This window comes from Miniopterus natalensis, chromosome 20 (assembly GCF_054644295.1).
Source record: "Miniopterus natalensis isolate mMinNat1 chromosome 20, mMinNat1.hap1, whole genome shotgun sequence".
NCBI lineage: Eukaryota > Metazoa > Chordata > Mammalia > Chiroptera > Miniopteridae > Miniopterus > Miniopterus natalensis.
The window spans coordinates 16,345,021-16,367,126 of record NC_142100.1 but is presented as its reverse complement, the minus strand read 5'-3'; the positions used below and the strand labels follow the sequence as shown (position 1 = coordinate 16,367,126).

The window sequence follows — 22,106 nt, the reverse complement described above, 5'->3', positions numbered from 1 at the left end:
CAGAATTAACAATAATCTGTTTTCATTTTAATATATTAATTTTTATCATTGCCTTCTGCATATGGCAAGTGAAAGTAGTTTTACATTTATGATAGATTTAAATTTTTCTTTTAAAGTCAATTTAGCCCTGGCCAGTTTTTTCAGTGGTTAGAGCCTGAGGACTGAAGGTTCCCTGGGCATGTACCTCTGGTTGCAGCTTTCGGGAGGCAACCAATGGATGTGTTTCTCTCTCTCTCTCTCTCCCTCTCCCCCTCCCTCCCAAGCTTACACAGCTTATATGCTAAAGCTCTACTCTCTCCGAAAAAGCAATGGAAAAAACATCCTTGGGTGAGGATTAAAAAATAACAATAAAGTAAATTTAAAATTTAAAAGTGACTCAATTAAGCCCTGGCCAGGTGGCTCAGTTGGTTGGGGCATCCTCTGGTGCAGCAGCTACGGATTCGATTCCCGGTCGGGGCACATCCCTAGGTTGCGGTTCACTTCCCCGCTGGGGTGCGTTTCTCTCTCACAGGGATGTTTCTCTCTCACCCTTCCACTCGCTAAAGATCACTAAAAACATATTTCTTAAAAAGCGACTCAATTAAAAAGCCTTTAGTAAATACTCCTACAGGGTAAGTTGATTTGGCCAAACCCACGAAGGTAAGACCTGAAAAGCTTACATGTGAGAAACCATGGCTTTGTTAACACAGAAGAGTGCCTAGCACACCTAAGCGCACAATAAATGTGAGCGGTTATCATTACCACCATCGTCGTCATCTACAGGCTACAACGTGGGGCCTACGACGCTGCAGCCAACATTCTCCACACGAGAAGCTGAGCGCGCGGCGCCCAGCGGCGGGGTCCGGAGGACTGCGGACGGAGAACCCGGGTCGGACTCCAGCCCGAGGATGCCCTCCGGGCGGTCCGCGCCTCAGTCTCAGAGCACCTGGCCTCGCCCTGCTGCCCTTCTGCGGTCCCGATCCCCTCCTCACCGCCCCGCGCCCGCAACCTGTCCCGGAGACCAACCTACTTCAAGTGGCCCGGAGACCGCAGCCCGCGCGCCATAGAGAAGCGGAAGGAAGGAGCGGCCGGCCGGAAGGGAGGCGCGGAGGCCGGAAGCGAAGCCCGGAGGCCGGAAGCGAAGCGTACAGCGGCTCCCGGGCGTTGCTGGCAGCGGGTGGGTGACGTGGGCGCCCCGGGCCGTGGCAACTGGGTGGTCCAGGGAGGGTCCCCGTTGCCATCACCCTTACGCAGCCCTTTTAACACAAGGAAACTGAAGCTGCGAGGGCAAAGTGTATTTCTTTCACTTTCCCCAGTGCCTGAAGTCCAGCAATTAGTAGTAACCTCTCTGCCAAGTATTTGTTGAATGAGTGGGTCTTATGCCCAAGATGACACAAGAGCGTGGTAGTGTAGAACCCTGGTCTGGTAGCTCAGTTGGTTAGAGCGTCATGATAACCAAGTTTGCTGGTTTGATCTGGGTTAGGACACGTACAAGCATCAACCAAGGAAGGCATAAATAAGTGAAACAAATCAATGTTTCTGCCCCCCCCCCCAAATCAATAAATTAAAATTTTTAAGTATGGTAGTGTCAAGATTTGGACCCCTGTAGGTTTGCCTCCATAACCTGGATTCTTAACCACTGTCACATTCACCCTAACATCCCACACTAGTGAGGGCAGCAAGTCAGGGAGGGCATTGACCCCATCGCACCTGTTTTTCCCACAGGTGCATCAGTAGTTTCTCATTTAGACCATTTGCCCAGGGCAGTCGCAGTTCTAATGCAGCATTTGACAGCTTCAAGCGTTTTCTATCCCTGGCAGGAAATGTATAGGCAGGGTTCAGAACTTTAGGTGTAAATCCTTATCTGCAGGTAGAAACACTGATGTCCTGAATCCCTGGTTATAGACACCAGTTCCTTTCACACAGGGGGAGGCCCTCCCTGAGAGTAGCTTAGGGAGCACAGGATCATACTGGGAGGTAAATCAGCAGTTGGAACTGGGAAGACACCCCTGCCTTGGGCACCTACCAAAGTTCCTTGCAGATGAAGAAAGGACACCATCGTTTATAGTAAACATTTAATTGGTTTCATCAGCAATTCCAGCACAAGTTTTCCTGAAAGGGAGGCAGAATCAGTCTACCCAGAGGTTCATGAGATGTGGGGGTCACTGAGGAGGCCCCCAAAGTCACTGATACCATTTCACATACCCAGTGGCCCAAGAGAATGAGTTGGGCTGATTAAATGTGAAGAGGGCGAAAAGGGATGCAGGATGAGGGAAATACAGGCCCTGGCCCATATCTTTGCTTACAGGAAGTAAGAGGGCTGCACAGAAGGGCTGGAACTACACGTTCAGGTTTCAACCTTATTACCTAGAGGAAAACAGATGAGCCTCTTTCCAATTGTCTTGTACTAGAAAACCCTTCCAAGTGGGCTTCTGTCACCTCTGTTCCATTTTCCCCATTCTGTATTCCAAGTTCTGCAGTTCAAACCCAAGGTCTGAATTCTAAGTTCTACCTTCTGGGTTTTTGTTCCTATTCCATGCTGTTTCCTGTCCCCAGAGCCTTTCTGGGTTAATTAGGTGGACCTCCTGCTGACTTTGCTAACTTTAGGGATTTCCTTTACTTTTTAGTTCTAGGCTTTTCCCCAGCAGGAAGGACTTGGTTCAGACTGTCCAGTAAGTGGGTGGTCCGTGGGGACCAGGGAATTCCCAAGAGCCTGGTCTGGTTTGACCTCTTCCCTTCCCACCCCACCTCTAACCACTAGACACACTACCTTTTGTACAACTAAAGCTAAACTGAGGTTTTCCATGGTGATAGTTGGGACTGGTGGCCTTGAGATGAGGCATCTTAGGGGTAATGTGAGAAGACATAAAAGGTTGCTGTTCTTCATTCAGAGAAATTAAAAACTGCTTCCAGGACAGGGGAAGGAATGGGCAGGGCAGGCAGAGTTGCAAGTCCTCAAAACTCTGTCATCCTTCAGCTCCCCATTGTCTGAGCTGAGCACTAGCCCCCAGAGTCCTCCAAGATCTGAGAGAAAACTAGGATAGCAGGACTGGGAGCTCCTGTCTGTGGCTGCCCTGAGGGAGAAGAGTAATGAGGTGGAGGCAGCCCAGCATCACTGGAGAGGTGAGATCTTCAAAGGGATCATGATCCGAGATTCCATGTGTCGCACCAGGGGGACTGTGGAGAGAGGCAGAGGTCAAAGAGGTGAATTAGGCAAGCTAACCCCGGAAACTGGCTTTTGAAGGGGGGGAATGCCTGGGATGCTTAGATAGGAAATGCCTCCACTGTCCTTCTGGAATGGCCCATGGAGAACAACAGGTCTTACAACTTGTGGGAGAAGAGGGACTTAGGTGGTGATGAAATGCAACATTTAAAATTTTTTCATAATTATATATTTATTTTCCTGAGTTTGTGGAGAAAAATAAATAAATACATAACTTTTATAGCAAAAAGTCATTTCACAGAGTCCTGGCCAGTGTGGCTCAGTTGGTTGGGCAATGCCCATGCACCAAAAGGTTGCCAGTTTGATTCCCAATCAGGGCACATGCCTGTGTTGTGGACTGAGTGCAGGAGGCAGCTGATTAATGTACCATTCTCACATTGATGTTTTTCTCTTTCCCTCTCCCTCTAAAATTCAATTAAAAAAATCTTAAAAAAAAAAAAGTCATTTCACAGATACTATTACTTAGGACAGTGCTAGGTAAAGAACAAAGTAGGGGGATTTAAAGAAAAATAGGACAAAAGCTGTGAGGGGATCCTCAAGTGGCTGAGGTTTGAAAAACAGACTTAGTTCAACTGTCTCATTTTACAGATGGGGAGGCTGCAACCCAGAGCAGGTCAGCCCAAAGTCACTCAGGAGGTCAGACTCCTGCTCAAAGGTATTTGTTTGCTATTGTTTGCTGTGCAAACAAGTTACCTACAGTTCTTGTGCAGATTCTGATTCAGTGGGTGGGGGAGGGGGTTGAGGTTCAGCATTTCTAAAGGTTCCAGGGGATGCTGATACCACAGTTATTTGGGACCAGGCACCTGTTAACACCTTCAGGAGATGCATTCTCCCCACACCAGTTAGTTTAAGTGTGGAAGCCCAATTGTAAGCTTCTCAAGGGCAGGGATAGGCTCCTCTTCATTCTGGGACCCCCAACCACCTGCCCACCACAGTCCGTGGCACACAGTGAGGGCTTAATCAACACCTACTGATTCCAGGCAGTTCTAGGAGGCCCAGCAAAGTGACAAATAACTTGCTGGAAAATAGTTGCTGGGTGCGTCCTCTGTGCCAGAATCTGGGTGAAGCACTTTTCATAAATTAGCTCCTGCAATCCTCCCTCCAGCCCTTCAAGGCAGGTACTATCACCATCGCCATTTTAGAGATGAAGAAACTTATATCATTCCTTAGAGCACTCACTTAGGACTGCCTGGATCACGTGCAGGGTGCCACCAGGATAGAAACCCAATAATTCATTGTCTTAAAAGCAAGTTCCCCATCACTGGAGGTAGTCAAGTGAGACTAGATTCCATCCTCAGGGCTCCTAGCAGATGACCACCAAGGGCCCCACTCACCTTCCCCCAACCCCCCAAGAAGTACTCACCTGTGTAGTAGACATTTTCGTCCCAACCCCTCTTCCTCCAAGCAGCATTTCTAGTCTCTTCCCGAGACTGAAGGTCTTTATAGGCTGTGGGAAAGGTATTGCCTCATGTGTTGGGCACAGAGGATCCTGCCCTGTACCCGGCACCCAGCAGTGGGCCCTCCTCCCACTGCTCCAAACCCTGCCCTGCTGTTTTCCTCCCCAATGCCTCTGACTGTCAGTAAACACTCTGTTTTGACAATCTCATCCAATCAGTACACTTATTGACAACTCCCAAATTTATATACCCAGCCTAAAACTTTCCCTCAGCTCCCAGACTCGTTTGTCCAGTGCCTACTTAATATCTCCACTTGGATGTGTCAGCATCTCAAGTATAATTCTTTTGAGGGCCAAAATTAAACTCCTGAACTCTCCAACCTGCTCCTCCTAGCGTCTCAGTGACACACAGCTGCTGAAGCATGAGTCTGGGAATTCCCGAGTCCTCTTCTTGCTCCACAGAGACAGCTCATCCACAAGTCTCACTGGTTCCACTTCCAGACTAATTAGTCTGGCCACCACGTTGGCCAGGCCACCACCTCTCCTGCCTGAACTAGTATAACCATCTCCTGACGCCCCACTTCCTCTCTTGCTCCCCTATAGAGTGCTATCAGCATAGCACACGGCAGCCAAAGGAGTCATATTAGAACACACATCAGGTCACGTCACGCAGGAGCCTCCCATCGCATTTTGAATAAATCCCAACCCACCCCCATGGCCCGCAAGGCCCAGCCTGACTTCCTCACACGCTTCCCCACTCTCTCTACACCAGCTTCCTTTGCACTCCTCAAAATCCTGAAGGCCTTTCCCCAGCACAGGGCGTATGCACGTGTTGCTCCCACTACTTGGAATGCCCTTCCCTCGCAATTCACAGCTGGCTCCTTTCCATCCTTCAGCTGGGCTTACATTTTTACTGCCTCAGAGAGGCCTTCTTTGTCTCTTCTAGCCACTGCAGGTTTCCATGCTTTTCTTGATTTCTCCCTGTCACTATTATTTGTAAGAATCTGAAATTATCTGTTCATTTCTGTCTAAAGTGGTATCTCCCTCTGCTAGAATGTAAGTGCCACAGGGTACTAATGTATTTGCATTGTCTACACAAATGACAACGGAGTAACAATGGAGAAAGGGGACTAGCAGAAGGCTCCTGGAGGGTCCCCAGCTTACCCCAGAGATGGTGCACAACGTAGAGCTCTCCTATCTGTGAGAAGAAGCCGCCTACTGCCTCCTGGTTCTCTTGTCGGTACTTGATGGCCCGAGCCCTGGGACAGCAGAAGAGTGTGGGGGAGAGGCCTGAGGTAGGGCCCCCAGCTCTCAGAGATGGTCAGGGAATAGGGTGACAGAGTACAGCTGCTGGCTGGGTGTTCTTCAAGGGGATCCTCTAGAATCCCCTGGGATTGGATCCCTCTGGGTTGGATCCTTCTACTGGATCCATGAGGCGCAGAGGTTGCAGGGTTCCCTGCCATATGGCCCTGGGAAAGGTGGTACCCTGGGGCCATATGGCAGGGCAGGTGGGCAGGTTCTCCCCAGCCCGAGCCCCTGGCATGCCACTTACCAGTTGTTCCCCCACTCAATCATGGTTCCTGGCTGAAAGAGAACCAGAAGAGAATTGAATGAGCCCTCCCCTTAGATTCCCAGCATCACAGCTGGGTGAAAATGGGAAACTGTCAGGTCTCCCCAGCTTTAGGAGTCGCTTGGCCTCATTCAGGGGCCCTGACTCGCATCTGGATGTGCATGTGCGCCCAGAAGCACACACACCTCTGTCCTGAGCCCAGAGGGAGGGAAAGACCAGAAACCCCAGTTTAGGTCCAGGGGCACAGGGCCCACCCACCTTGGGGCACCTGTACAGCTATATTATAGCAGGGAAAGTGGGAGCAGACAAGGATCTGGTGGAAGTCACCTTGAGCTTGTATGTCCTCAGCTCATAGATGTTGGGTCCTGCTCTGGGCTGTGGCTCATTCCAGAAGCTGAACTCGAGAAGCATTTGGTTTCTCCTGGACAGCAACATCTGGCTCCGCTCCTTTCGGAACTCCAGGTACTCCTGTGGACATGGAGGTCAGGGCATGACAGCCAGGAAGCAGTACCTCCCACCATGCAGTGTGCCCACAGGGTGGCAGAGGCAGCCCACAGCACAGGGCTGGGCCAGAACCAATAAGCAGAGAGGTCTGCTGAGTAGTCACCAACATACCTTGTTGTTTTTGAGTTTGTTCATGCAGTCCATGAGGGCTGGGTAGCCGCCTGAGAATCGCCACAGGTGCACTGTTGCAGGGTGAGAAGTTCAGGTAAGGGGGCCCCTGAGACCCTGCCCAGCTTACCCCCCAAATTAGCTAAGTATGTATGCAAGGTGGTCTCCAGCCTGGTTTCTGTAGCACCAGGACCCTCTTGCGTTTCCTTTGCCTTGCTGGGGGACAGTCAGTGATGAGCAGGGGATGACCCCAGACACAAGCCCAGAAGACCTAGGCTTGAACTCCAACTCTGCCAGGTGGCTTCTGACCCCTCTAGGCTTCGATGTCTTCATCTTGAAAATGACAATAATGCTCCCACCCAAACTTCCTTAAACAGAAAGAGAATCAGATGTGAATTTGTACCCATGGAGCAGTGGCACACATAAAGCCAGGCCTGTGAAGGATAGGCTGGATGAAAGGAGAGGGTAGATCTGATGGGCTGAGATGGAACATTCCAAGACAGCGAATTAAAATAAACCAAGAAACAGAAAAACATGTGTGGTATGTTTAGGGGTGGAGGGACTTCTCCAGAGATGCTGGCCTATGCACCATCTCTTGATAGAGACCCAAGAGATTGTGACAGGAGATGCCCCTGAGGCAGAGAACTGAGGCCTGGGGACTGCAGGCACAAAGGAGGCTTGCTTTTCACTGAAAGCTCTTGTCCTATTTGAAATTTTTATCATAGCTCCTATACTGGGTCAAATATTTCCCCTATCCTTAAGTTCATGCCTGCCCAGAACCTCAGAATGTGACTTTATTTGGAAATACAGGGTCTTTGTAGGTGTAATTAAACTAATATTAGGTCATATTGGGTTGGCCTAAATTCAATGACTAGTGTCCTTATGAGAGGAAAATTTGGACACAAACAGAGAAAGGATACCAAGTGAAGAGAGAGACACAGGGAGAACGCTATGTGCCTAAGGAGGCAGAGACTGGAGTGATACATCTACAAGCCAAGGAATGCCAAGCATTTCCAGTAACCACCAGAAGCTGGAAAAGGCGAGGAAAGATGTTCCCCCTAGAGCCTTTGGAAGGAGCATGGCACTGCCTACACCTTGATTTCAAACTTCTGGGCTCCAGAACGTGAAAGAATAGTTTTCTGTTGCTTTGAAGAACCTAGTGATTGGAACTTTGTTATGGCAGCTCTAAGAAACAGGTACATTTTGAAATAATAAAGAAACATAGTTACTGCGGATGCAAAGAAAGGAAATAGTCCTATCATCCTTGGGAGAATGGCTGGGACAAGTGAGGGAAACTCCCGAAAGGTCAATTGGGCAGGCCAGAGCTGAGGGCAGCTGGTTGACCCTGTAGTTTAAAGCCCCTTCCCCAGGGGAAACAGCAAAAGTACTGTACGAATGGAAGTCTACCAAAACCAGGAATGCTGACCTGTGGAAGAGGAATTAAGTTTACAGTGGGGGAGGGGGGATCAACAGGAAAAAGTTACAGGCCGGGCATTCTAGGCCCACGAGAAGAAAGCATTTTCTACCAATGAAAGTGGCTCCTCTAGAAGATGGATCTGTGGTTTTTACAAATTCATTAAAATGTAGATTCCTAGGGCCTACTCCTAGGGGATGTCTCGGAGGGCCTGTTCCCCAGCTGATTCTACACAGGAGACAACACTTCAAGATATACAAAATGTGCCCAGCTGGCATGGCTCAGTGGTTGAGTATCAACCTATGATCCAGGAGATAGAAGTTCTATTCCTGGGTTGTGGGCTCAGTCTCCAGTGGGGGGCATGCAGGAGGCAGCGGATCAATGACTCTCTTTCACCACTGATGTTTCTCTCTCTCTCCCTCTCCTTTCCTCTCTCTGAAATCAGTAAAAACATTAAAAAAAAAAAGATACATAAAATGTAGGACATGCTTTAAAAATTCAGGATCCCATTCCCCAAAGTTCATTTCCCAACTAGCAAACACTTAGGAGAATCCAAGGGGTGCTGCCAGAGCTGATTAAGTTGTACCTAAAATGGGAAAACTGCAGGAGCTGGAGCTGAAGACAGTTTGCTTTACTCTTATCTACTTTTTGACATATTGATGACTGTTACTGAAATAGAATAAATGATTAAGAGAGTCTACCTGCACATCACAGATTTTTTTAAAGACACAGTGATCAGGGCTATGAAAGGATGAGACAGGTTGGCTTAAGTGGTAGTGAGCTCCCCATTGCTGGGAGTGTTCAAGGGAAACTTAGAGAACTGTCTACCAGGGCAGCTCCAGAGGCGCTCCTTGTGCTGTGTAGTCTAAATCAGCACTGTACCTTAAACATCTAAATAAATGAGATACATTTATCATCAAAAAATAAATAAAAATCAGCGCTATACAAAAGGACTTCCTACTATGATGCAAATGTTCTATAGCTGTGCTGCACAACACAGTAGCCACGAGTCACATTTGTCTATCAGTGGGCACTTGAAACGTCGTCGCTGGTGTGACTGAGGAACTGAATTTTTCTTTTCATTTCATTTTACCTAATTTAAACTTAAATAGCTACACATGGTTAGTGGCCACCTTCCTGGACAGCGCAGATATAAATGCCAAGGCCGCTTTCAGTGGCTGAGGAGCTGTGAGTCAGCCAAATCCATGTGTGGCTCCTACCTGCTGGTGCCAACTGAGGTAGGTAAGTTGGGGTGGGATGCAGCATGCTGGGGGGTAAGGAACCAGCTCAGACAAGAGCCTGTTTATTCCACAAATACGTGCTGCACACTGGGGATTCAGTGGTGAAGAGAGACAGGCAGGGGCTCCTCCCTCCCAGGACTCACCACCTACCTGGGGAGACAGACAAGTATACTACAGGGTGCATGATCAGGACTGTGAAGAGGCAAGTCCTGGGGGATGGGGAGCCAGGGGAGATGTCTGACCCAGCTTGGGTGGAAGGAATCAGGGAGGCCTCCAGGAGGAGGTGGTATCTATGCCAAAATAAAAGATGAGTAGAGGAGTGAGCCAGGGAAAGTGGGCAAGGGAGAAAGACTGCTGTGGGCAGAGGACACACCAAGAACAACAGTGTGGAACTAGAGGGTGAAACTGTCACGGGCAGGATAGTGCAGTAAGCAAGGATATGGAGAGACGAGGCCAGAGGCTGGGCAGGAAAGGACTCGAAGAGCTGCACGGACCACCCCAAGGGAAGAAGGGAGCCACTACAGGTGTTTGAGAAGGAGAGTGAGCCAATGAGGACTGCATTTAGAAAGACCCCTCTGTGCTGCTGTGGAGAGGAAGTGGAGGGCAGCCAGGTGTAGGAAGTGCTGGGGGACTGGGGTCAGCGGCACTGGCGCTGGAGAGGTGGGCACCTCACCTGCCTGGTCCTGCTCCCCATACCATGTATTCCAGTTGCCCACAAGCGAGCAGGGGTAGTCTTCATCCAGATGCAGCTTGGGCAGCACAGCTTCCCTGTGAGAGGGGCACAGAGATGGAAGAGGGCTCACACCAGCCACCAGGGCCCTGAGGGCTGGCCGTCAGTCTCCCCATCTCTAAGATGCAGATGCTGGACAAGACATCCTTAGGACTTCCGGCTCTGAAATGTACATCCCTGGATTTCTATAAGCGAAACGGGGCTGGATACAGTCCCCACCCAAACAGGCACTAGAACAGGTGGATGGGGGAAGATGCTCACGTCAGGCTGTTGTAGGCATCCAGACACTCAGGCTTCACATTGTGAACTGCAACAGAGGACAGAGAGTGGGAGGTGAAGCAGGGGGTGTCTGTGTGTGTCCGAGGTTGGGGGAGCCCAATAGGGCCAGAGCCCCCAGAACAGCTCAATATCCCAGCCCCTCTCATCTCCCAGCTGAAGCCTTGTAGGCCCTGGGAGGGCGGGCTGGTGGGTGCAGCAGCCACTCACACTGGATTTTGTAGAGGTTGCTGGTCTCCTTCTTGGACAGTAAGGTGGAGTGAGCATCCTTCCGGGGATCCACCTTATGCACAAAGAGTGAGCGGAACCAGCTGCCTTCATTGTCCTTGGAATAGAAGCTGTGGGACAAAGTAATTCAGGACATGCAGGGATATGGGGAGCCTCAGCCCTTCCACATTCTCAGACGCCCTGCTACTCTAAGCTGGTGACCCACATTTCTGGGAACAGGGCCACAAATCCCATGGCAGCTCCAGAATGTAACATGTCATTGGAGCCAGCTAGCAGACCTGGTCCGCTGTACAGAGATACTATGAAGAACCAGGCGAGTTTCAACAAAGCCACTGGCAGACTGGATGCTTCCCCTGGAAGGGGTGGAGGCAGGGAGAAGATCAGCTCCTCCAATTTGTCAACCAAGACCTTTGCTCCAGAACTGGACTCCAAGTAATTTATTAACACCAGTACTGACTAAGATAAACAGCCAAGTGGCCAGCTCTGGAGAAAGAGCCTGGGGGCTGGAGTGCTGGGGAGAGGAAGGGAGGTCCAGGAGCTCTCATGGGCTCCCATGTCTTCCCATCACTCTAATCTTTCTGCCTACAGGCTTCAGTTTCCCCATGTGTCAAAGGAGCAGGGTGGAGCAGCATATCTCGAAAGATCTTTTCTACAGGTAAAACCCAAGAAGGGACCTGTCCAAGATCCTAGGGCAGAGTCTGAACTAGAATCCAGCATTCTCAGGCTCACATTTCCAAGTTCATTTTCTCATTGAAATCACAACAGTCTCCTACCCTTGAACTCCCCTTGAGCTCTCTCACCTTTCTGATTCCGTAGCTTCTTCTAACACATACCTTTTTTTGTTTGTTTGTTTATTTTGTGCCTTGTTTACTGTCTCCCTGCTAGAAGCAGCCTGTGTAGCCCTGCTGTCTTCTCAGTGCCTGGAACAGTGCTGGGAGCATGGCGCATGCTCAGTCCGTGTTTGGGGAATGAAAGGAGTGGTGGGGGAGCTCAGACAGAGCTGCAGGAAAATGGTGAAAGGTGGAAGACAAGGAAGGAAAAAGGGTGGACCTTCGCTCAGAGCATGGACACAGGGCTCAGGCGCCCTTTCTAGCCCCGCCACCAGCAGCGGAATTAGTGCTTTAAGAGCACAGATTCTGGACAAACTTGGGTTCTGATCCCAGCTCAGCTTCATCTCTCTGAGCCTCATATTCCTCATCTGTAAAATAGAGGCAAGAGGATGGGGCTTTTAGAGAAAGGGCTTTACATGGCAGTGGCAGCTAGTATCACGATTCCTACCTAAAATTCCTAACTGATCTCTGAGCTCCCCCTTTCCCCACTTTTCTGGGCCCGTACATCAATTTTTGTAAAGGACCGCTTTTCCTCCCATGCTGTTCCTCCGCTCAAGTCTTCTATGGCTCCCCACTGCCTACAAAACAAAGGCTGGATGTCTCCACTTGGGATTCTAGCTCTCATCTACTTTGCCAAGCTTTCCAGAGTCAATTCCCATTTAAATTTGATAACCACAGAGCCAGGATTCCCCAGCCCAGTGGTTCTCAAACCCACAGTATTAGCATCACCTGAGAAATTCCCAGGCCCCACCCCAGACTACTGCAACAGACTCTCAGGGAATGGGCCTAGCAATCTGGGTTTTAACAAACCCACCGGGGGATTCTGATGCACCCTCAAGTTTGAGAATCACTGCTCTAGAGCAATCCCAATTTATTATTTTTTTCATGCAATCTCAGTAAACCATCCCAGAAATGCCAAAGATTCTGTTATCAAAACTCTATTAAGAATGCCTCTTAGGCCTAGGAAAACACAATACAGCTTTGCCCAATCTGTGGGAAGGATCTGCCCCCAGCTGTACCAGTTCAGCCCCTTCCACAAAAACACCTCTTGTATTTCCCCCTTGGCCCATTCATCATTTTCATATGAATATGTCTTGACTCTCCAAACACACTGGAAGCCACTAGCCAATGTCTTTTCATCCCCCAGGACACTTAGCACAGTGTTTTTAGCATGAGAATTGCTCAATATTTGTCCCAGATGAGAACTTTTCAGTAGATGACACATTTGCACTCTTAATAGGTAACAACAATAGGCTGATGCCTCCCCCCATGAAATTGCTCCAGAATGTTTTATTTATTTGCTAGGAAGCCAGGGTCTTTGCACATTCCGAAACACTCTTGTTTTAAGTTGGCTGGCTTTAGAAAGGGCCACATTTCTGCTTATTGTTCCAGAAGCGTATCTTCAGGAGACACACTAGAAGAATTAGAACTAAAGTTCTGTTAACAAGATTACCGGTGCAGTAATGATGATAACTGCTGTTTATTGAGCACTTACTATTTGCTAATCCTCACAACATGTTTTTGATAAAAAGGAAGACGTTCAGAGATGCTCCGTGCCTCACTCAAGGACCCTTAATCAATGACCAAGAGGATTCCAGTCCCAGTCCATCTAATTTCAAAGCCCACAAGGTCACCCCACCAAGAAAAGCTGAAGTTAGATTTGCTAGTATCAGGCAAACTCCAGGCTCTTCCCATATCAGCTTTCTCCCCAAATACTGGGCAGTCAGATGGGGGCACATGCTGACTCCTCTTTCCCAGCTGCCCCAAAGCCCCACTGCACAGCGCTCTAACATCTCACAGCACATGGCAAGATCTAAGGAAACTGCGGCTTCACACCTGGGCGGTGGGGCAGGAAGCGCCCCTGCCTCCTTTGCACAGGGGGACAGGTGTCCTCACTCCTTACCAAGTGTTCTTGAGCATACACTGTCCTGAACTCTGTGTCAGGGGGTTGGGGAAACAGAAAAATGAGGTGACAGTCTAGTAAGGGAGACGGGCAAGCGTGTAGGGGGCGGTAAGTGCAGAGATGGGGCAAGCACAGGGCGCTGGAGACGGAGGAGGGAGGGGCCGGCCAGGGCCAATCGGAGGCTGAGCCCAGCCTCGGCCCCGAGCAGCACCCAAACAAAAGCCCAGGCTGAGGGCATGGTCCAGCCAGCCTCCCTCTCCCAGGAGGCCACCAGTTGTGGTGCAAAGAGCACTGGGTGTCAGGAGACCAGGGTCCAGACCCAGCTCTGCCACTGAGCGGCAGGGGGAGTGACCTTGGGCAATCCCCATCCATTCTCAGGCTCCTTTGCCCCATCTGTCCTGCTCAGGGTTGGGGAGCAAAGGGGCTGTGCAGCCGTGGCTCTGGGGGATCCTCCACTGCTCTGCTTATGCCTTCCCCCGAGAACTTCCAGAGGGGGAAGCTGCCTCTCCTAGAGGTCCCGGGTGGATGCGGTGATCTCACAATCACCGCAAAGGCCTGGGGAAGAGGCCGCTCCTGCCCTCTCCTGCTCCAGGGCCCAGGGCTTGCCCCTCCCACTCACCCCATCTTTCATTCCCAGAGTCAGGCAGCCACTAGGGCGAAGACCCAGCGCATACGACCTCCCCCATTCTTGCCCAGGGCTCTGCTCCAGGCCTAGATTTTGCGCCCGCCTCTCACCCCCAGATTCCCATCCCCCATGCCCAGACCCTGGCCCCGCCGCCGCACCCCCGGCGCACGCCGCCCCGGCCCCGCCCGGCTCTCACCGCGCTGCAGATGCAGCCGCAACGTCCGCCTGGCGAGGCCCGGGGCGCCCCCGCAGCAGCCGCGCGGCTGCAGAGATGCTGCACAGCCGCGGAGCCATGTTGGAGAGGAGCGCGCCGGAGGGAGGCCCCGCCCCCGAGCCCCGCGGGGAGGGGCGTGGACAGGCCCCGCCCCTCCGCTGCCCGCCTCCCTCCGCGCGGGGCCACGTGGGCCTTGCCGCCGTGCATCCCCCCAATTCCACAGGCACTGGGTGACGGGGAGTCGCGGTGCTTTTCCCCGAGCCCCTGCACGCTGCAACTGGCTTGCTCTGTGGCCTTAAGAACGCCCTTTCCCCACTCTGGGCCTCAGTGTCCATTTCAGTAAAATGGGAGCGTTGAACAATGATATTAGGGGTCCTTAACTGGGCATTCAAGGATGAGCATCAGAGTGAGCCCCCTGAAAGAGTGCGTTTTTCTGGGGATGAGGGGAGCCACAGGCAGTTTTATCACATTGTTAAACAAAAACCCTGACAATTTAAGACTGGTGGACAAGGCTCTGGGCCCGCCCGACGCTTTCTCCCCATCATCTCCTTTTCTCTTCCCATCCCCCTTTACCATCCTTGCCTGGGCCTCCTGGGGTCCAGCTCCTTTGTCTGCCTTCTAAACTAATCCCTGCTCAGCCACAATCCCCCAGATCACAGACCTCTGCAGAGGCAGAGAGCCTGCAGACCCCAGGGTCCTAATGGTTTCCAAAGGGACGTGGGAGCATGCATGCACACACCCCAGATGAATGTCCACCGCTGACCCACGGCTCCCTCCTGGTATGCTTCGAGTGGGGGAGTGGAGTGCAGGCTTTAATTTTGTGATTCCTTCAGCAAATATTGAGTCCGCCTGCCTAGTGAATGTGCTAAGCTCTGAGACACCAAAGGTAGGCAAAATAAGCCCCCAGCCTTTTTGGGACTTAAGGCCTGGTGGGGAGACAAAATCAAATCAATGCTGACTTTAAGCCCCTCCAGGGCAGGCAGGCACCTTAGGCCTCTCCTCCCTCACCTCTCCTGCCTGACACATAAAATACTTACTGAATCAGTGAAAAACGTACACAAAAATATTTTTGCCGATTGCAATAGAGGCTGTGAAGTATGGGGAGCTATGAGGACTTATAATGGGGAAGGAGAAAAAAGGGAGGTCCTATATAGACTTTGAGGGTCATTGATGGCTTCTATAAGAAAGTGGGGCTCAAACTATAATTTTTTCCTGTGTTTTCTAAAGTTGCTACAATGAACATGAATTATGTGTGTGATTTATTTAAAAAGGAAACTGTATATCATGTATGATACATCAAAAACCTGAATCGATTGCTATAAACAGGCAGAACCATCAAAATAAATGCAATGAAAACAACAGTGTGGCTGCTGCCTTGTAGCTCAGGCAGAGGGCTGTGAGCCTGAGTCCTGTCCTCTGTGTTAATAAAGAAGAGCACTGATAGGGGTTAGGGACACAGCTGGGCTCCTTGGGGTTACAGAGGGACCAAAAGGGAGTAAGCTCCTTATTCAGTGACTGTGGTTGGAGGGTTCCCAGTCACAGCCACTTCAGGAAAAGTCCAGATGGGTCAGCAAATAAGACGTCACTGGTGTCATAAGGTGGCGCTGTGCTTTCCTGAGGATCTGAGTGTGGCACGCATGGAGAGCTGGACATGACTGCCTCCCTCACCTCACCTGACTTACGACCTAAGCTTTAAAGTATAAGTAGGGAGAGTATGCTAGGAGCAGGGATCAGGACAAGTGGACCCTTAAGCAGAGGAAGCAATATGTGAAAGGGCCGCCAGGAAGAAATGGGTCTGAATTGTTCAGCACAATCCAATATAATTAAAGGGTGGAGATTACGTGGAGGCAGCTTCCCGCTCGGTACAAGGCAAACTTTTCTAACAATGGTGTGGGCGGCCTTGATGACCTGTCACTGGATATTCGAACAGAGGTTGCATAGCAACTCATTAGCCATGTAATATAGGGCATTTGGAAGCCGTAGGAAGCCAGGACCCTTGGACAGGAAGATGCTGGCCCTCCTGGTCTAAACTGAGAGTCCTCACCAAATTCTTGGTGTTTCTGGCTATCTCTACCAGGAAGAAGGAGGGAGGGCTGGTCTAGGCATTTCCAAACAGGGGTTTCCCATCTCCCCCCAGTCAAGCAGGGCAGGAAGATCGAACTAGGTAGCTCCAGGAACATGCTCCCACCCCTGACCCAGAGTGATGGGAAATGGGTGTCCCTCCCCATGCCACATGAACCACAGTGTGGCAGCTCACTTGTAATGCAGCTTCGAAAACTCCACCCCACACCCCAGCTAGGATGGCCAACTCATTCCTAGACAGTTTACCTGACTGTCTCAATGTTATCACTGAAAGTCCCCCATCCCAGGAAACCCTCTGTCCTGGGGAAACTGGAAGGTTTGGTCATCCTAACTGTGAACCTCTCCCTCTTCCTAGGACATATACCCCACTCCATCCCAGAATCTTTTCTTTGCTTAACTAACTCCATATACCCTGCTTGAAAGGGGGCTCTTTGTGGCACTCAGAGGTGTGCAATGCCAGTTCACTCAACAGCTGGTCTGAATGGGTTCCTGCCCCACAGACCATGTATTCTGGGCAGCAAACCAGATAGATGTTGGACAATTCCACAAATAAGGAATCAGGCCATTTCCAATTACTGTGGAACAAATTACCTCAAATTTTAGCAGCTTGAAACAATAAACATTTATTATCTCACATGGTTCCAAATGGATCGGGAATTCAGGAGTGCTGGTTAGCTGGGCTGGTTCTGGCTCTGGGTGTCCCTCAGTGTAGCAGTCAAGATGTTGGCTGGGGCTGTGCAGACTTGACAGGAGCTGTGGGGTCAGCTTCTAAGGTGGGGTGCTCACACACTTGGCAAGTGAGTGCTGGTTATTGGCCAGGGGCCTCATTTCCTTGCCACATGGGCTTCTGCAGGCACTGCTTGAGGGTCTTCACCACATAGCAGTTGGCTTCCCCTAAAAAGAGTGTTCCAAGAGAGAATAAGGTGGAAACCTCAAGAACTTTTATAACCTGGCCTTGGAAGTCATGCTCTGTCATCTCTGCATATCCCATTGGTTATACATGTTAGCCCTGCTCAGCGGGGGGAGGGAGGCTTTACAAGGGTTTGAACACCAACACTTGAGAGTTACAGGGGCCATCCTGGAAGCTGACTACCACAATTAGACTTTGCACTAGGCCCAACGTAATTACTAGGATTGGACTTACCTCTTCAAGCAGTTTTCTATAAGCAGGCCTTCCCTTCCCAGCAAAATTGTTTTCTGTCCTAGGATCTCTCCCTCCCCTTCCTCTCTGAGGTTCCTTCCCATCCACCACTGGGTCTGTGACATCTCTTTCTCCCACACCTGTCCATCCCTCCCCTCTGCAGAGAGCTGACCCATCTCTTCTCCCTCTCTGCCTTCCCAAAGCTGCCATCATGGAATCTGCCTTCATAACTCATTGCCAAGGCCTTTTGCCCAATTTGTGAAATGAAATGAGAGAAGCCAGGGACAAAGACAGATGGGCAGCGCCAGGTGGAGAGGAGCAGGCAGGTTCATAAGTATAAAATATGGACAAACCTGCCATTGTCTATTCTCTAGGACAAATAGATCATCACTGAATGGGCTGCAGAATAGCAAAGAGACAAATTACCCAGCTATGGCTGTGTCACCAGCTCCTTATTGATGGGCTTTTATGCTCGGGCCCAAATGCTCTCAAAATTGCATTGCCTAGTTCCTATGGGACCCCAAACAGTAGTGACAAGACAGCTTTTCTGTCTCAGTTGGGGCATGAGCCACACTGCCAAGTCCCAGCCTTCCTGTGGTATGCATCATATGCAGATATGAATTATGGGACTTTGACACAGTGCCACATAAAACCATTAACAAAGTGCCACTCCATGTATAAATTGGAAATCATACAAAAGTCAGAAAGAGGAAACATTTTAACTCTAAGTATGGAACAATTTCAAAGCGTTGGGAATGGAATGACTAATAAACTGTGTTTATGCTGCTGCCACAAGGCGGCGCCACTATAGCCAGGAAACAAATGACCACACTGTCTTTATGGAGGGAATTACACTGTTAGCATGCTTTGGACTCTAGCAATTGCTTTTTGTGACTATTTCAGCTATCATTTTGTCACTCACTGTCATTATAAACCATTTTAAAAAGATATAACACATTCACACATTCACAAGGTAGTGATGCTAGTGCTAAAAAACACCCCCCCTCCTCTAAATTAGTATCTTTGGAGTGGATATTAGATATGATGAAACACCACGAAGAAGACTGAACCACCTCCATGGCAGGTGGTGCTGTTAATTTGGGAGAGAGCCATACAGTAGAGATAATGCTGCAGAGATATAAAGCAGAATCAAAGCAAAAATACGGAAGATGGTTGTAGATTTATGAGCTGTGCAAACACATTTGATCACCTACTTACATTCATTCCTATGGGGAAAAGAGGCTCTTGGAATACAAAATTTTGAATGATGTGAAGTTTACAGAAGGCATCCTTCCTGAAAAATGTGACTTTTCTGGACCTCCCCTGCTCTCCTGGCATAAATATGGCTCTGAAGCCTGCTCCTGGAAGGGGAGTGTTATGGGTTGAATTGTGTCCTGTGAAATAATAGAAATCATATATTGAGTCTCTGCCTCCAGCTCCTGGCACAGAGCTCCTAAAACCCTTGTAATTCACTAAGTGATAAGAGCACTAGGAGCACTTTTTGTTTAAATATTTGGTTTTTGACCCTGGCTCATGACACAGAGCTCCTAAATCACTTGGAATTTCCTGGGTGATAGGAACATCTCTTGTTCTAATGAGGTGATGCTTGATGGGCTTCTGGATGGGAGCTGGTCACCAGAAGGACAAAGTCATCATTAGAGGTTTGGAACTTTTGGTCCTACCTCTCATCCTCCTGGAAGGGGAGGGTGACTGGAGATTGAATTAATGATTGATCATGACTACACGGTGAAGCCACCATAAAAAGCCCAAAAGTATGGGGTTCTGAGAGCTTCCAGGTTGGTGAATACATCCACATGCTTGGAAAGTGTTGCACCCCAACTCCACAAGGACAGAAGCTCCTGATCCCTGGGTCCTTCCAGACCTTGTCTTATGTATCTCTCCATCTGGCTATTCACCTGTATCCTTGATCATATAGTAAATCCGTAAACCCAAGTGTTTCCCTGAGTTCTGCAAGACATTCTGGCAAATTATTAAATTCAAGGAGGAGGTCATGGGAACCTCAATTTATAGCCAGTCAGTCAGAAGTACAGATGACAACCTGGGCCTATGACTGGCATCTGAAAGGGTGGCAGTCTTGTGGGATTGAACCTTTAACCTGTGGGGTCTGCACTAACTCTAGTTAGTGTCAGAATTGAATTGAATTATAGGACATTCTGCTGGTCTCGCAGGAAATTGCTTGGTGTGGAAAACCCATGCATTTTGTTTCAGAAGTATTGTGAATGTGAGAGTAAAGGAGCAACACAAGAGCTATTTCCCCATACATGTCCCCTAAAAAAGAAATACTGAAGTCCTAACCTCAGTACCTCAGAATGTGACCTTGTTTGGAAATAGGGTCTTTACAGAGGGAATCAAGTTAAAATGAGGTCATTAGGGTGGGTCCTGATCAAACATGCCTGGTGTCCTTTTGAAAAAGGGAAATCTGGAAACAAAGATACACAGACATGCACAGAGGGAAGCTGATCTGAAGACACACAGGGAGAACACCATGTGAAGGCTGAAGTGATGCTGCCACAAACCAGTGACCATCTGGGGATACCAGAAGCTGGAAAAGGCAATGAAGGGTGCTCCCTGACAGGAGCCTGGCCCTGCTGACACCTTGATCTCAGACTTCTAGCCTACAGAGCTGTGAGACAATTCATTTCCATTGTTCTAAGCCACCCAGTTGGTGGGACTTTGTTATGGCAGCCTTGGAAACTAATACAGAATGTCAGCTCAAGACCCAAAGTATCTACTGCAGTAAAAGAAACAGCAGCAAGTTGCAAATCAGGCACAAGCATGAATTTTAGGCCAGAAAACAGTCATTTCTTAGTGTAGACGAGAAATCTGGGCAGGTGCCCTGACAGGGAATCACACAGGCAACCTTTTGTTGCATGGGGCAACTCCCAGCCAACTGAGCCACATTGGCTAGGGCTAGAGTTTCTTATTTTCTGTCAGCAGTCTTGGCTCTGGGTTAAAGCCCTGATTTGTTGTCCCTGTGGGAAGCCCATGGGAGAATTCAGCCTGGTTTTCCCACCTGCAGGGAAGAACTGAGGCAATGAAAATGAAGATACTCTGACCTGGCTGGTGTGGCTCAATTGGTTGGCATCGTCCCAGGCACCAAGGGGGTTTCAGGTTCGATTCCTGACCAGAGCGCATGCCTGGGTTGTGGGCTGGATCCCTGGTAGGGGGCGTGCAGGAGGCAGCCGATGATGGATCCCTCTCACATTGATGTTTCTCTCTCCCTCTCCGTTCCTCTCTCTCTAAAAATCAATGAAAAATTCTTGAAAAGAAAATGAAGAAACTCCCACACCTGGACCACTTTTCCTGAACGATCAATTTGGAGGGGAGAATTTGCTAGCACTAGACAGGACATCAAGTTTCCCAGTGGCAGCTTCTCTGGGTGTGCCAGCAAATGATGCCTGGCGCCTGGCTGATGCTTCATGGCCCAGCAGGGGCATGCGGGGAAGAACTAGATTTATGCTATTATTATAGTTTTAGCAACAGTTTCTGCTAAATGCTCCAGAACTATAGTTCATAGTTCTTGGGGCTACAACAGGAGCAATTTGGCAGCCACAAGCGGAGAAGCAGGGCAGTGCAGTGGTAATACCAGCAGGCTCTGTATGCGATAGACCTGGGTTCTAGTCCCAGCTTCCCCTTTTACTATCTGGATGATAGCCAGCTAGTGCTCTGTCATGCTGAGCCTATTTTCTTCTCTGTAGAGAAGAGGTGATGGTTAATATTTATGGAGTGTTTACTGCTCAGTTAAAACAGAGGAAATTGTCTCTATTCAATCCTTAAAGAGCTATTTAAAAACAGGATTTATTCTTTAAAAACAGAAAATTATGCTCCCCCACCTCATACACCCCCCCATTTTTTGATGACATTCAAAAAATTAATAATAATACACGTATATGGTTCAAAAATATAAACCAGAGTACAAAGTGAGAAATGTTTTCATTTTGACTGTTTTGCGTCTACAAAAACAGCAGTTGCTTAGGATTCAACCTAGTAAGTGCCAGCCACCGTCCTAAATCTTTATATTAATTCGCTTAAGTTCCTCAACAACCTCACGAGGTAGGTGCAATTACTGCCCCCTCCTGTAATAACTACTGTATCTCCGGAGGAGTAGCAGGAGGATCTGGGGGTGAGAGCCGGCAACCTAGGGGCCTCCAGGAGTGTTTTAAAAGTTTGAGAAACAGGGGTCAGCATACGTTATTATTAAGTGCCAAACAGGATTATCCGCCGGGTGTCCGAAACACGATCTCTTGGGGCGTCACACTCGACGTACTTGATCCAAAAGGACCCGGGGAAGCCCGCTCGCCCGCCCCGGGGGAGCTTCTACGTGCCTTCCCGGGAAAGGTGCGCCGGGATCCGCCGCCTCAACCAGTCTTGCTAGAGTAGGCGGGCCCCTACTAACAAAAGCGTTCGGAGCGACGGCCGCTGTAGCCAGTCAGCGCCGAGCCCAGGCCAGCGCCCCCCAGTTAGAGCGAAACTTCCAATTGGTGAAGTAGTTCTGAAGAAAGCGGACGGAGAGTGCAAGTCCCGCCTTCCTTGGAATTCTAAGCCAATCGCTGCGTCTGATCGGTAGCCGCCGGATAGGTTGCGTTGTGAGTGGTGACCGAGGGCCTGAGGGCGGGGCGGT

General features: G+C 49.6%; 1 protein-coding gene across 1 annotated transcript; it reads right to left on the bottom strand.

Moving 5' to 3' along the window:
• Positions 1–2,040: 2,040 nt before the first annotated feature.
• Positions 2,041–14,339, bottom strand: NIPSNAP1 (nipsnap homolog 1). Its single transcript, XM_087828725.1, has 10 exons — positions 14,224–14,339; positions 10,652–10,779; positions 10,427–10,472; positions 10,109–10,203; positions 6,784–6,854; positions 6,496–6,636; positions 6,151–6,182; positions 5,763–5,857; positions 4,566–4,649; positions 2,041–3,156 (listed from the first exon to the last, which is right to left on the bottom strand). Exons 1-10 carry the CDS (start codon positions 14,319–14,321, stop codon positions 3,092–3,094), a joined length of 855 nt encoding a protein of 284 aa, XP_087684851.1. The 5' UTR covers positions 14,322–14,339; the 3' UTR covers positions 2,041–3,091.
• Positions 14,340–22,106: the final 7,767 nt, after the last annotated feature.